The 13,921-nt window shown below is 66.2% G+C and overlaps 2 protein-coding genes across 3 annotated transcripts; both read right to left on the bottom strand.

The window, feature by feature from the left end:
• Positions 1-1,303: 1,303 nt before the first annotated feature.
• Positions 1,304-10,434, bottom strand: CRTC2 (CREB regulated transcription coactivator 2). The gene is made up of 14 exons (XM_066568300.1): positions 10,264-10,434; positions 7,663-7,764; positions 7,427-7,537; positions 7,261-7,322; positions 6,417-6,485; positions 5,836-5,939; positions 5,712-5,741; positions 5,499-5,578; positions 5,372-5,421; positions 4,998-5,242; positions 3,933-4,357; positions 2,827-3,030; positions 2,156-2,333; positions 1,304-1,576 (listed from the first exon to the last, which is right to left on the bottom strand). Exons 1-14 carry the CDS (start codon positions 10,432-10,434, stop codon positions 1,356-1,358), a joined length of 2,052 nt encoding a protein of 683 aa, XP_066424397.1. The 3' UTR covers positions 1,304-1,355.
• Positions 10,435-10,918: 484 nt separating this feature from the next.
• On the bottom strand, positions 10,919-13,884 carry SLC39A1 (solute carrier family 39 member 1). 2 transcript variants are annotated; one of them, XM_066568204.1, is made up of 4 exons: positions 13,492-13,884; positions 12,799-13,044; positions 12,432-12,562; positions 10,919-11,967 (listed from the first exon to the last, which is right to left on the bottom strand). In XM_066568204.1, exons 1-4 carry the CDS (start codon positions 13,583-13,585, stop codon positions 11,308-11,310), a joined length of 1,131 nt encoding a protein of 376 aa, XP_066424301.1. In that variant the 5' UTR covers positions 13,586-13,884; the 3' UTR covers positions 10,919-11,307. The 2 variants fall into 2 exon arrangements, with proteins under 2 accessions (XP_066424301.1, XP_066424302.1); XM_066568205.1 differs by having other exon boundaries at positions 10,919-11,961.
• Positions 13,885-13,921: the final 37 nt, after the last annotated feature.

Genomic DNA, 13,921 nt, shown 5'->3' with positions numbered 1-13,921 from the left:
CCTCCCCAAAATCCTCAGAACCCCTCCCCAAAATCCTCAGAATTCCCCTGAAATCCTCAGAACCCCTCCCCAAAATCCTCAGAACTTCCCCCAAAATCCTCGGAACCCCCTCCCTAAAATCCTCAGAACCCTGCCCCAAAATCCTCAGAACCCCTCCACAAAATCCTCAGAACTTCCCCCAAAATCCTCAGAACGCCCCCAAAATCCTCAGAGCCCCCTCCCCAAAATCCTCAGAACCCCGTCCCCCAAATCCCCCAGAAACTAGAAACTGAGGGGGGAGGGGATCTGAACCCCCCCTTTTAACCCCCCCAAAATCAACCACACGCCAGCAGGAGGGGGGGGATTTAATTAACATAGAATATATTTTAAAAAATAATAATAATAATAAATCACTCTGGCTCCCTCCGGGGGGGGCCCAGGGCCCCCCACCCGCGGACGGGCCCCCCAATTTTGGGGAGGGGGGCGGGGGGCAAAGTTACAAGTGCTTTCTACACGTCCCCGGCAGCTGGGTAATTTGGGGAGGGGGGCTGGGGGTACATATTGGGGAGGGGGGAGCGGGATTTCTCCTTAAACATGATGATTAGCCGGAAAAATGATAAAATAAAGGCAGAAGCGGCCCCCCCGAGCCCCCCCCGGGGGTCTCTACCTACAGGGTTATGTACAGCCCCACCCGGGGGTGCTGGATTGCAGCCCCCTCCCCAAAATTTCCCGGGGTTCGGTGCCAGGTGGGGTCTGGGGGTGGTGGGAATTAGAGGAGGGGGCGCTGGGTGGAACCCCCCAGGATGTTTGGGGGGGGGTGCCTGGATTGTCTCCCCCTCCCCAGCTTTCCCCACCCCAAGGTGGTCCCAGGGTTTTCCTGGAGAACAGAACCCGGTGGGAGCTGGGGGGAGAGGAACTGGGGGGTGCTGGGGACCCCCCCCCAGCCTCGGAAGGAGCAGAAGGAGCCCTTGAGAGCCGCGGCTGGAGCCCCCTCCCCACTTTTCCAGGATTTTCCTGGGATGATGGTGACAGGTGGGGCCAATTCCCAGAGCGGGAACTGGGGAGGGGGCTTGGCACGGACCCCCCCAGACTCACTGGAGGCGGTCGCAGCCCTTGACAGCAACAGTTTGGGGGGTCCGGACGGAGCCCCCCGCCCATTTTTCTGGGACTGGGGGGGGTCGCAGCTCCCTCCAGCCGGGTTTGGGCCGCCCGTTCCCGCCCCTCCCGGTGCATTCCCGGTGCATTCCCGGTGCTGTCCCGGTGCATTCCCGGTGCTGTCCCGGCCTTTCAGCGGGAGCGCAGCGGGCGGCGGGGCCGGGGGGCGGCCCCGGGGGCGGGGATGGCGGGGGGGGCGCGGCCCCGGGGCCGCCCCGGGCTCACTGGAGGCGGTCGGAGCGGAAGGAATCCTCGACGGCGGGGTCGGTGAGCAGCGCGCAGGGGTCGCTCAGCATGCTCAGCCCGTCCAGCGTCAGCGGCTCGATGCGCAGCTCCTCCTCCAGCCCCCCCAGCCCCCCCAGAGACCCCCCCTCCACCTCGAAGCCCGGGACCCCCGCCAGAGCCGTGGCGATCTCCTTGGACAGCCCGGGGGGGGAATCGCCTGCGGGGAAGGGTGGGGGGGACACGGGGGTCAGCAGGGACAAACCCTCTGTGACAGCCCAGAGAGCCCCGGGACAGCCCAGAGAGCCCCGGGACACCCCAGAGAGCCCCAGGACACCCCACGGAGCCCCTGTGACACCCCAGAGACCCCCGGGACACCCCAGAGAGCCCAGGACACCCCAGAGAGCCCCGGGACACCCCAGAGACCCCCGGGACACCCCAGAGAGCCCCAGGACACCCCACGGAGCCCCTGTGACACCCCAGAGAGCCCCAGGACAACCCAGAGACCCCCCGGGACACCCCAGAGACCCCTGGGACACCCCAGAGACCCCCGGGACACCCCAGAGACCCCCGGGACACCCCAGAGACCCCCGGGACACCTCACGGAGCCCCTGTGACACCCCAGAGACACCCGGGACACCCCAGAGAGCCCTGGGACACCCCACAGAGCCCCCTGCCCACCCAACTTCCTGTGACACCCCAGAGATCCCCAGCCCCTCCAGGCTCTCCCCCCAGCCCCCCCCAGCTGTGACACCCCACAGACCCCCAGAGACCCCCAGGACCCCCCCAGCCCCCCCACCTGTGAAGATGATGTTGGGGATGGGGCCGTGGCGGCTGCAGTTGCTCAGGTTTGGGCGGCTCAGGCCGGGGGGGTCGTAGCCCCCCTCGCTCGGGGGGTAACTCAGGGCCCCCCCCAAATCCTCGGGGAAGCCTCCGCTGTTCCCGGGGGGGCTCTCCCCGATCCCGAACTGCTCCAGCTGCAGGGGGGGGGGGGACACAGGAGGTGAGACCCCCCCAGAGGGAGGTGAGACCCCCACAGAGGGTGCCCTGACCCCATCTCTCCCCCAGTGACCCACCCAGAGGGTCCCCATGTCCCCCATGCAGGGTCCCCACCCCCATGTCCCCCTTACCCCCCTGACCCCATATCCACCCCAAAAGGACCCTCCTGACAGGTCCCCATCCCCATGTCCCCAATGCAGGGTCCCCCATCCCCATGTTCCCCTCCCCACCCCCCTGATGGGTCCCTGTCCCCACGTCCCCCTCCCCGTCCCCATGTCCCCCCAGAGTGTCCCTGTCCCCCTGTCCCCCTCCCCGTCCCCATATCCCCCCAGTGTCCATGTCCCCATGTCCCCCCAGAGTGTCCCTGTCCCCATGTCCCCCCAGTGTCCCTGTCCCCATGTCCCCCTCCCTGTCCCCATGTCCCCCCAGAGTGTCCCTGTCCCCACGTCCCCCTCGCCGTGCCCCACTCACGCTGCCCAGGCCGAAGTCTCCGTGGGGCTGTGCCAGGGGCTGCCCCAGGGGGGTCCCGGGGGTGTAGGGGGGGTTGTAGGGGCGCGGGGGGGGCGCGGGGGCCCTCGGGGGGGGCTGGGAGCCCAGCAGCATCCCCGGCTGCCCGTAGGGGTACGGGGGCAGCCGCTGCTCCGCCGGCAGCTTGCTGGTGTCCAGGGGGACGCCCTGTGGAGACAACAGGGGGAGGGGGGCGTCAGCACCGCCCCCCGAGGGTGGGGGGCTCCCCCAGCCCCCCCGGCGCCGGCAGGAGCCGTCCCTGAGACCCCCGAAACAGCCACGGCTGCAGCCGGACCCCTGTGAGGGGAGGGGCCCTGGAAGGGACATGGGGGGCCCTGGAAGGGACATGGGGGACCCTGGAAGGGACACGGGGGTCCCCCCCACTGGCCCTGAGCATGGGGAGGGGCTGTGGGAGTGAGGGGGGCCCTGGGGTGTGGGTGAGATGAGGATGGAAACGAGACAAGAAGTGAAGGGCAGGAGGAGGGGAGAGGAGAGGAAGAGGAGGATGAGGAGGTTGAGGACAATCAGGACAAAGAGGAGGGAGAGGAGGGCCAAGATAAGGACAAGGGTGGGGAAGAAGAGAAAGAAGAAAAAGAAGAGAAAGGATGGGGAAGAGGACGAGGAGGAAGGAGATGAGGAGAAGGAGAAGGAAGGAGAAAGGAGGAAAAAGGGGACGAGGAAGAGGAGGAAGAGGACAAAGACGAGGCCCAAGACAAGGACGAGGATGGGGAAGAGGAGAAAGAGAAGAGAAAGAGGAGGAAGAAAAAGAGGAGAAAGAACTCAAGAAGGATGAGAAGAAGGAGGATGGGGAAGAGGACAAGGAGGAAGGGGAGAGGAGGAGGAGGAGAAGGAAGGGGAAAAGAGGAAGAGGAGAAGGAAGGGGGGAAAGGAGGAGCAGAAGGAAAGGGGGAAAGGAGGAGGAGGAGAAGGAAGGGGAAAGGAGGAGGAGAAGGAAGGGGAAAGGAGGAGGAGAAGGAAGGGGAAAGGAGGAGGAAGAGGAGGAAGGGGAAAGGAGGAGGAGGAGGCCGAGGAAGAGGAGGCGGCGGCGCTGGAGCGGGGGCGATGCGTACCTGGGTGATGGAGGACAATGTGGGTGACATTGTTGGTGAGAACTGTTTGGGGTGCTGCCGTCTGCAGTCGCCGGCCACGGGCAGGGACAGGGGGCTGAGCGGGACGCGCCGGCGGGGCGAGGTGGCCGCGAAGGAGCCGCCCAGCCCCGAGGGCAGGCTGGGGTTGCTGGGCGAGGACTGGAGGGGCTGCGGGCGGGGGGACGTGGGCAGCGAGGGGTTGGAGAGCGAGGAGGACAGGGAGGAAGGCAGGGACTGGTTGGAGAGAGAGGAGGGGATGGAGGAGCTGCTGTGGGAGGACTGGAGCGAGGGGTTGCTGAGGGAGGCCTGGAGGGAGGGGCTGCGCAGGGAGGCCTGGAGGTTGGGATTGCTCAGGGAGGACTGCAGGGACGGGTTACTCAGGGAGCTCTGCAGAGGTGAGGGGAGTCCTGTGGGGACAAAAACAGAGAGCACCGTTACCCCAGCACGGCCCCGAGCCCCGGGACGGCCCGGGCGGGGCTCCCCGGGGGCACGGCGGGGGATGGAGGGGGGACAAAACGATGGAGACGGACACGGGGACGGACACACACCCCGGGCAGGGGGACAGCGGCAGGAGGGGGCACCAGGGTGGGAGATGGGCTCCTCCCAGAGCCCCGTGAGACCCCTGGCACCGTCAGAGCCCAGGGAATGAGAGCTGGGCTTCCCCCAGGGACCCACAACACCAATGGACCCTATAGGGCAACAAGGTGGGAGCTGGGCTCCCCCCAGGGACCTACAAAGCCATTGGACCCCATAGAGCAACAAGGTGGGAGCTGAGCTCCCCCCACACACCCCCAGGACCCCCAAATCCATCAGAGCCATCCCCACCCCACTCCCAGACTGGGATCCCTGGAGCTGCCACAGCGACCCCAGGACACCTCCTGGGGGGGGGTGGGGGGTGGTCTGTGTCCCCCCACGCTGGCCAGGGGTCCCCATCTCTGTTTGCTGGACACTGGCCGAGGCTCCTGTGTCCCCCAGAGCAGTTCCCAGCCTGGGGACCCCCTCTGGCCCCCCGTGTGCCCCCGGTGCAGGGAGGGGGTCCCAGCTCACCTGGGGGGTCGTAGCCCAGCCCGACGCCGGTGCTGCCGCTGATGCCCAGGTGGGTCATGGTGGTGGCCAGGTTGGAGGTGCTGCTGCCCCCGCTCAGGGGCGGGTACGGGGCCTCCTCAGGGTCCAGGGGGGTGGGCAGGGGGGATGGGAAGTGCAGCGTGGTCAGGTCGGGCAGGGACCCCCCCGTGTTGAGGGCCGAGGGCATGAGGGGCACGTTGGCAGGTTGATCCGGGGACGGGAATATGCTGGGACAGGGGGGAGAGACACAGGATCAGAGCAGGAGAGGGGCTCCCCCAGTGCCCCCTGTGTCCCTTTCCCACCCCCAGCCCCTCTCTGAGATCCCCCTCCCCATCCCAGCCTCCCCCAGCACTCACTGGATTCCCGGGACCTCGCAGGAGCGTGGCCGGGCCGAGGAGGACGAGAGCTGTGGGATCAAAGGATGGGAATGAGGCCAGGCCAGGCCACAGGGCTGGGGGACACAGGGGGGACGTCCCCACCCACCTTCTTGGTGTCCCAGGGCTTCAGCGAGTGCTTGTTGTCATCGAAGTTCTCTTCGATGGGAGGCACTTGGAAAAGAAACACTGGGAAGGGCAGGGGGGGGGTCAGTGGGAGGAGGAGGGGGCACAGGGGGGTTCACTCAGAGCCCCCCAGCACAGAGAAAGAGAAGAACACAACACTCAGCACACCAGGGACCCAGCTGGGTGCCATGCTCACCTTTGCTGTCTGAGTCCCCGTCCAGGAAACCTGTGGGGGAGCAGGAGGGTGAGGGGAGCACAGAGGGGAGGGGGAGCTGCCCTGGGAGCCCCCAGACCCCTCAGGGGGAGCGGGGGGCGCTCACCAGCTCGGCGGCCGGGGGGGGGCCCGGCCTGGGAGGGGCCCAGGTAGGAGTCCTGGGGCGTGGGGTTCATCACGCTCGTGTGCAGCGCCGAATCCGAGTTCGTCCTGGGAATGGGGAGAGCTGCCTGGATCGGGCTCAGCCTGGCCCCCTCCCCACTGACCGACAGCCCCCTCCCCACTGACAGCCCCCAGCCCAGCCCCACACCCCTCCTGGTGCCCCCTCCCCCTGTGCCCCCAGACTGGCTCCGCTCCCGGCTCCTCCACCACCCCCCGGCATGGGGGGACCCCCAGGGACCCTCTGGGGACCCTTTAGGGGCTGGGGGCACCCAGGGTGTTCCCACTGAGTTGTTGCAAGGCAGAGGAGGGCAGGGAAGGGCTGGGAAAAGGCGGCTGGGACGAGGGACAAAGAGGGACATTGTTCAGCTGTGGCACGGGGGAGCAAAGGGACCCCTCCAGAGGGGGGCCCTGAGGGGGAGTCAGGGGCCACCTCCTCCCCAGGGGGGTCCAGGGCCACCTCCTCTGCAGAAAGGGCTGGAGCCTGGCTTGGGAACGGGGAGAAAACGGAATCAATGCATCCATTACCTGTTGAGAGCCGAGGGCAGCCGGAATAAATGTCCTTTCTCCATGGGGAAATTGCTCCAGGGCATGGTCCTGAGGGAAAAGGGGATCAGGGGAGGCAATGGGGGGGGAACAAGGAGCTACAGGGGAGGCAGGGACCCCTCAGTGATCCAGGACCCCATTCCCTGCCTGGGAGGGCTGGGAACGGCAGGGAGATGGAACAGGGACAGGGACACGGCTGTCACATGCCATACTGGGGACAAGGACATGGCTGTCACACGCCATACTGGGACAGAGACACTCCAGGGACAGAGCTGCAGCTTGGACTTGTCACCTGTCCCTGGGGATTCCTCTTACTGGATGAAATTCCCCCTCAAACCCCCACTTTGTGGGACAATCCTGGAATCTGAGAGGCAGCAGCTTCCCTCTGCCCCCATCCCAGATCCCAGGAATCCCCAGGAATCCCAGGCAGCTCTGGCTGCCTGTGCCAGAGCCTCTGCCACTCCCAAACCTCCAGGATGGGAAAGGGATGGGAAAGGGATGGGAAAGGGATGGGGAAGGGATGGGGAAGGGATGGGAGAGGGATAGGAATGGGATGAGAAAGGGATGGGAAAGGGATGGGAACAGGCTGGGAAAGGGATGGGAAAGGGATGGGAATGGGATGGGAAAGGGATGGGAAAGGGATGGGAAAGGGATGGGAACAGGCTGGGAAAGGGATGGGAAAGGGATGGGAATGGGATGGGAAAGGGATGGAAAAGGGATGGGAAAGGGATGGGAATGGGATGAGAAAGGGATGGGAATGGGATGGGAATGGGATGAGAATGGGATGAGAATGGGCACCAGGGATCCAGGGCAGGCAGGGAATCACCTCCTCCAGCTGGGCTCAGGTGGTGGTGACAGGTACGTGGGTCCGTAGGGAGAGCTGTCGATGTGGGGGGCACGTTAAGGGACACACAGAGAGCAGGGGGGCTCCCGAATGCCCTGGGAAGGGCGGGAGGGCTGGGACACTGCTGGGGACACGGGACAAAGGATATCTGGCGGACGTAGCGGCGCAGGGGGGACATCATCCGGCGCGGGTCCCGCTGCACGCGCTCCACCAGCCCGTGGTGCCGCGTGCTCCGCGTGGAATCCAGCGGGGACGGGCCCTGAGGGGAGGGGGAACGGCTGAGCCCACCCAGGAAGGGCTCAGGACCCCCAGCTCCCCCCTTCGTGGGAGTGGGTGAAGGGATTGGGGAGCGTCCCTGTGTCCCCAGACGCCCCCTGGAGTCACCTGGAAGTCGGGCACGCCGCTGCCGATCTGGTTGACGTTGGGCAGGGAGCCGCTGTAGAAGGGCCCCCGGCTGTGGGCCAGCCGCAGCTTCTGCGCCTGCAGCTGGGGGGACACGGCGTGGGGGACACGTCAGGGGCGTCCTGGGCTGTCCAGCACCCCCTGGGACACCCAGGCTGCCCTTCAGGGGGGACACAGTGGATCCGGGCCCTTCCCATACATCCAGAGTGGGATGGATGAGAGCCGGGATCCCAAGAGGATCCCACAGTCCCAGAGCAGAGGCTGAGCCTGGCTGTCCCTGTCCCAGACAGGCTCTGGAGTCAGATCCAGAGGGATTTTCCACCTCATCCACCCAAGGCCACCCCGGAGATTCCAGCTCAGAGCGGGACTCAAGGCCGGTGGAAGGAGTCACAGCAAAGCACGGCGGGAGATAAGGGGATCCCAGAAAACACCCGAGAGCTGGGATTCCCAGCAAAGGGAACGGCCCCCACCACCCCCCAGCAGCAGGGCATGGGCCAACCCCCCCATCCTGCCAGAGCAGGGTTCCCCTGATCACCCCTCCCTGCTCCCAGTGCCCGGGGAGGGAGGAATTCCCTGGGCTGAACCCACAGGAATCCCCTGTCCCTCTGGAGCCGGGGGTCCCTAAATAAATCCAAGAATTGTTGCTCCTCAGTGCCTGGAGAAATCCCAGGTAGAGAGAAGCTGAAGCCCAAAAAACAGCTGAGAAACGGGAAACACCGAATTCCTGAGCGTAAAACCGTGGAAATCCAGATCCAGAGGGAAAAACAAGGAAAACAACCCAAAAAACCCAGGAGATTTAGGCAGCAGCTGGCGGGATTAGCGCCCAGAGCTGCGCTGGGGCTTAAGGTCTTGGGATGGAGCATGGAGCTGTGAGCCAGGATCCCTGTGGGAGCCTGGAACCTGGGAGCAGCTCTGAAAGAGCCGGGAAAAACTCCAGGAACCACGGAGCAAAGCTGGGGGGGGCTGGGGATCCCACCCGGGAACTGATCAGGCAGGGATGAGAGGAGGAATTCCCAGAGGAGCCATCCCAGAGAGGGATCAGGGAGTGGATTCCTAAAGGAATGATTCCAGAGAGGGATCAGGGAGTGGATTCTCAGAGGAATGATTCCAGAGAAGGATCAGGGAGTGGATTCTCAGAGGAATGATTCCAGAGAGGGATCAGGGAGTGGATTCTCAGAGGAATGATTCCAAAGAGGGATCAGGGAGTGGATTCCTGGAGGAATGATTCCAGGCAGGGATGAGGGAAGGAATTCTCAGATAAATGATTCCAGGCAGGGATCAGAGGGTGAATTCCCAAAGGAATGATCCCAGGCAAGGATCGGGGAGGGAATTCCCAGAGGAGCCATCCCAGAGTGGATTCCTGGAGGAATGATTCCATGCAGGGATGAGGGAAGGAATTCCCAGAGGAATGATTCCAGGCAGGGATGAGGGAAGGAATTCCCAGAGGAATGATTCCAGGCAGGGATCAGCACAGCCCCGCTGCACATTAACCAGCTGTTTGCTCTGCAAACACGGCCCCAAAATCCCTGCGGATGGAAGCACCCGGGGATGCTCCACCCCGTTCCTAAACTCCCCAGGAAGGGACAGAAAAGTCCAGCCCATCCCCAAACTCCCCAAGGATGTCCCTGTGACGGCGGCAGTGACATCCCAGAGCCCGGCTCCCCACAGAGCCGGGAGCCACGGGGCTCTCCAAGCCAAAAATTCCCGGTTTTGGAAGCTCTGCTGAGTATTCCCTGGATTTCCCCAGGGTCGGCGCTGCCCCCATCCCCTGGACGAGCCTCCCCGGACTCCACACCCTCGCTCCTCCGTCCTGCACTTTGGGCCGGGAAGGACCAAATCCCACCAAACGCCGGGATGGTTGGAAATTCCCACAGGTTTCGGGAGGCAATTCCTGACCAGCTCCACATCTGGAGCATTCCCGGTTTTCCCGATTCCCTCCGAGTTCCCCGCACTCGCCTTTCCCGGAGCTGCCGGGTGGGATTTATCCCAGATATTCCATCCCTGCTTTTCCCAGCTCCCAACAAGCCCAACCTGAGCATCCCCCGAGGGTCTCCGAGGACAAGGACAGAGCCCGGAGCTCCGCGGAGGGGACACGGGGTGGGATCCCAGCGATCAGGGATCCTTTTCCCACCCTGATTCCGCTGGACACGCCGGGATCCACCCGGAGCCCCCCTGGACCCCCTCCCCAAAATCCTCACAGCCCCCTCCAACACCCCCAAACCCTTCTCAGCCCTCCCGGACCCTTCTACCCCCAGCCCAAATCCTTCAGAGCACCCCTCGACCCCTCAAACTCCCCCCCAACACCCTCGCAGCCTCCTTAGCCCCCTCTTAGCCCCCTCCCCAAATGCTTCACAGGCCCCCCCATCCCCTCACGACCCCTCCAGCCACCCCACACCCTCGCCCCCGCATCCCCTCACGATCCCCCCAAATCACGACCCCCGCCAGGTCCTCAAGACCCCCCTCAGCCCCTCACGATTCCCTCAGTCCCCACCCCCTCAGCCCCGGTCCCCCCCAGCCCCTCACGGCTCCTCCGCCCCGGCCCCCCCCGCCCCGCGGCGCATCCGGCGCGCGGCCCGTCCTCACCCGTGTGGAGCAGATCTCCATCATGACCTCCTCGAAGGCCGCGGTCTCCTCCGCCTGCCGCTGCTTCTGCAGTGCGATCTTCTCGCTGAACTTGCGCGGGTTGGACGCACCGGCGCCGGCCGAGGGTCCCGCGCCGGGCCCGGGCCCGGCCCCCGCGCCCGCCGCCGCCATCTTCCCCGCTCCGCCGCTCAGCCGCCGCCGCCGCGCGTGGCACGCCGGGCTCTGTAGTTCAGCAGGCCGTGCCAACAGCAGCGTGTCCTGGGTGTCTGGACTACAACTCCCAGTGATCGGTGCGAGCGCTACGCAGGGAGCGCTGGGAAATGGAGGCACCGGGTTATGAAGTACTGGGGGGTGAGGGAGGCTGGGACTACAAATCCCGGAGAGCAGCGCGAGAGCGCGGGGCGGGGAAAGGGCGTGATCTGCGCTGCGAGGGGAATGGCACGGACGAGGATGGAGGGGCTCAGAAATGGGGGCGGCTCTGGGGGGGTACAGCGGGGTCACCCCCTCCCCAAGCCTAGGAACAGAGCAGACACGCCCCAGACCCCAAATTAGGGGGTACCAGACTCCCCCAGCCCATATATCCTGGGGGGTGATCGGGGGACACTGCAACACCCACCCCAAATTCTGTCCCACCCTCCCCAGGCACAGGCAGCAATTTGGGGTTCAGTCCTTTATTTGCTTCATCCAACACCCCCAAACCCGGGGGAGTCCATAAGGGCACTTGTGGTTATGAGGTGGGGTGGGGGGGACACTCACCCCCTCTCGGGGTCCTGAGGGGGGGGGGGGTCACAGCACCGATCCCTTGTGCAGATGGGGAAACTGAGGCACAGTGCTGAGAGAGGCACTTTGGCACTTTGGAAAAGGGGGGTGCAGGGTGGGACACGAACTCCAGGAGCAAGAATGGGGGATCCCAGGCCGGGCTTGAGAAAGAGGACAGTTTAGACAGGGAAACTGAGGCACAGAGCTGGGAGAGGCACTTTGGCACTTCGGGGTACAGGAATTCCACGAGATCCTCCAAGGCTGGGGTGCGGATCCCGGGAGATCTCATCCCTTGACGAAGAGGATGGCGCTGACCAACGCGAAGCCGGCGAGGATAAGGATGACCTTGGGGATGCGATTCCGTGGCACCCCCAACTCCTGGGGCAGAATCTCCAGGAAGGTGACGAAGAGGAAGGTCCCGGCCGCCAACCCCTCCAGCACGGCCCGGCACAGGCGCTGCCGCGGCCCCGCGCCCGCCGCCAGCGCCGTGCCCACCCCGACGCCCAGTGGGGACATCAGGGCCAGCAGCACCAGGCACGAGGCCACGGCGGGCGGGCGCAGGCGGCTCCGCAGCAGCTCCAGCGAGAGGCCGAAGGCCACGGCGCCCTTGTGCAGCAGCAGGGCCAGCAGCACCCGCAGCGCCGCCGCGTCGCCCTCGCGCAGCCCCAGCGCCAGCCCCTCCAGCACCGCGTGCAGCGCCAGCGCCAGCGCCAGCGCCGCGGCCCGCAGCGCCCCGGGGGCACCGGGCACCGCCGAGCCCACCGGGACACCGGGGCCGCCGCCGCCGCCGGGAGCCGTGGCCTGGATGGAGGAACCGTTGGGCAGCAGCGCCCGCGACTCCTCGGGAGGCTCGGCCAGCTCGCGCTGCGCCAGCGTCACCTGCTCCAGCACCAGCACCAGGAAAAAACCCATGGCCAGGATGAACTCGGGCAGGGGGAACTGCAGCTGTGGGAAGGGGACAGTCAGTGCCAAGGGGAAGGGGACAGTGCCAAGGGGGAAGGGATAGTCAGTGCCAAGGGGAAGCTGCGGGCAGAGGAGGATCCGTCCGTGCATCATGTGACAGGGAAACTGAGGCACAGAGCTAAGAGAGGCACTTTGGAGAGGCCGGGGAATAGTGTCACCATTCTGGGGGATGTTGTCACCATTCTGGCTGCTCCGCTGGCACCCCTGGGGCCCTGCTGTCCCAGCTGCCCTGTTCTTCCCCATCCTCAATGTCCTCAGTGCCCCTTTTTCACTGTACCCCCTGTAATGTCCATTCTCTGTCCTTGTCCCTTTGCCACTGTTCCCCCTGCACTGTCCCCATCCCAGCCACCCCCTCCCCACCAGCCCCTTTCCCAATCCCGGGGACAGAGACACCCATGGGGACAGGGACACCCGTGGGGACAGGACCAGGTCCCTGGGGGTCTCACCGTGATGCGCAGCCCCTCCAGCGCCGCGGCGATGCTGCCCAGGTAGTCAGGCAGGAGGTCCAGCAGGAAGGTGCCCATGAAAACCCCGCCCGAGAAGCAGCTCACGAGGCTGAGCACGGGGCTGCGGGGATCTGCGGGGGAAATTGGGGGGGCTGAGACCCCAACGAGACCCCCCCCTCAGCCCTGCACCCTGCCAGACCCCTTGGGGACAGCCCTGAGGTGGGGACAGCCCTGGCCCCAGCCTGTTCCAGAACCTCGGATACCCCCAGACTCCCCAAGACCCCCGGGAACGCCCCAAATTCCACGAATCTCCCACTCCCCGAACCCCTGAGACCCCGAGACCCCCCAGACCCCCAATTCCCGGTACCGGGGGGCTGTCGGAAGCACCAGAGGGGTGCGAGGCCGCAGGCGAGAGGCAGCAGCAGCAGCAGCACCAACGACCCCAACTTCACCCCCAGCCCGGGCGGGGGCTGCGAGGCCGCCCCGGGGCTCCAGGCCAGCGAGGCCCCGATCCCGGTGTCTCCGATCCCGGTGTCCATCGTGCTCCCGGAGCTCAGCGCCCGCCGCCGCCGGGGAAGCTCCGAGCCGCGCTGCGCATCCCCGGGCAGCGGGGCTGGAACGGGACGGGCCGGTCAGAGCCGCCCGCCGGCCCCGGTGACTCACCCGGCGCCGACCCCCCCCGCCCGCCCGGGGGCCCCGGGACACGGACAGGGCGGCGGGGAGGGACCGGAATGGGAACAAGGACCGGGACCGGAATCGGGGACCGGGATGGGGAACTTGGGCACCACAGACCACGTTAGAGGTCACGGACCGCGACCGGGAACCACGACCGCGATCGGGATCAAGGACCGGGACTGCGACCACGATCAAGAACCGGGATTGCGAACCGGGACCGAGGAACGGCACCGAGCGGGGATCGGGAAATAAGGACCGGGACCGGGAGTCAAGGATCGGTTATTCCGGGACTGGGATCGGAACCGGGGCCGAGGACAGGAACGGGGGTCGGGACCGAGAACGGAACCGAGAACGGGACCCCCGCTCCCCCCTGCCCCGCACTCACCGCCCGCCGCATCCCAACGGCGTCCCGGGAACTCCGGGGGGCGGTGCGGTCGCCAGCCCAGCCAATAGCGACGCGGAATCCCCTGTGGCGTCATTGATTGACGCGCAGAGCAGCCAATGGGGAGCGAGCGGAGCCCGCGCGGCCCCGCGGCCCCGGGAGCGCGCACGTGTCCGCTCGGCCGGGCGGGGCGGGGGAATCCTCCGGTGTCCGGGGGGATCTCCCCGTTCTGCGCTCCCTGACCCCGTTACCGGGGGCATCCCCCCGTTCCTCCACCCGAATTCCGTTACCGGGGGGCGCGGGGGGCACCGGCTCCGGTACAGATCCACCGGCGGCCGCAGCGGAGCCGCCCCAAGCCCGGCTCCCCCGTTCCCGGTTCCACCGCGAGACCCTCCGGGGCGCGGTACCGGGGCAGCCGCACCCCCCCCGGTAC

The sequence above is a fragment of the Molothrus aeneus genome, chromosome 31 (genome assembly GCF_037042795.1).
Source record: "Molothrus aeneus isolate 106 chromosome 31, BPBGC_Maene_1.0, whole genome shotgun sequence".
Lineage (NCBI taxonomy): Eukaryota > Metazoa > Chordata > Aves > Passeriformes > Icteridae > Molothrus > Molothrus aeneus.
This window is presented reverse-complemented; position numbering and strand designations above follow the sequence as displayed.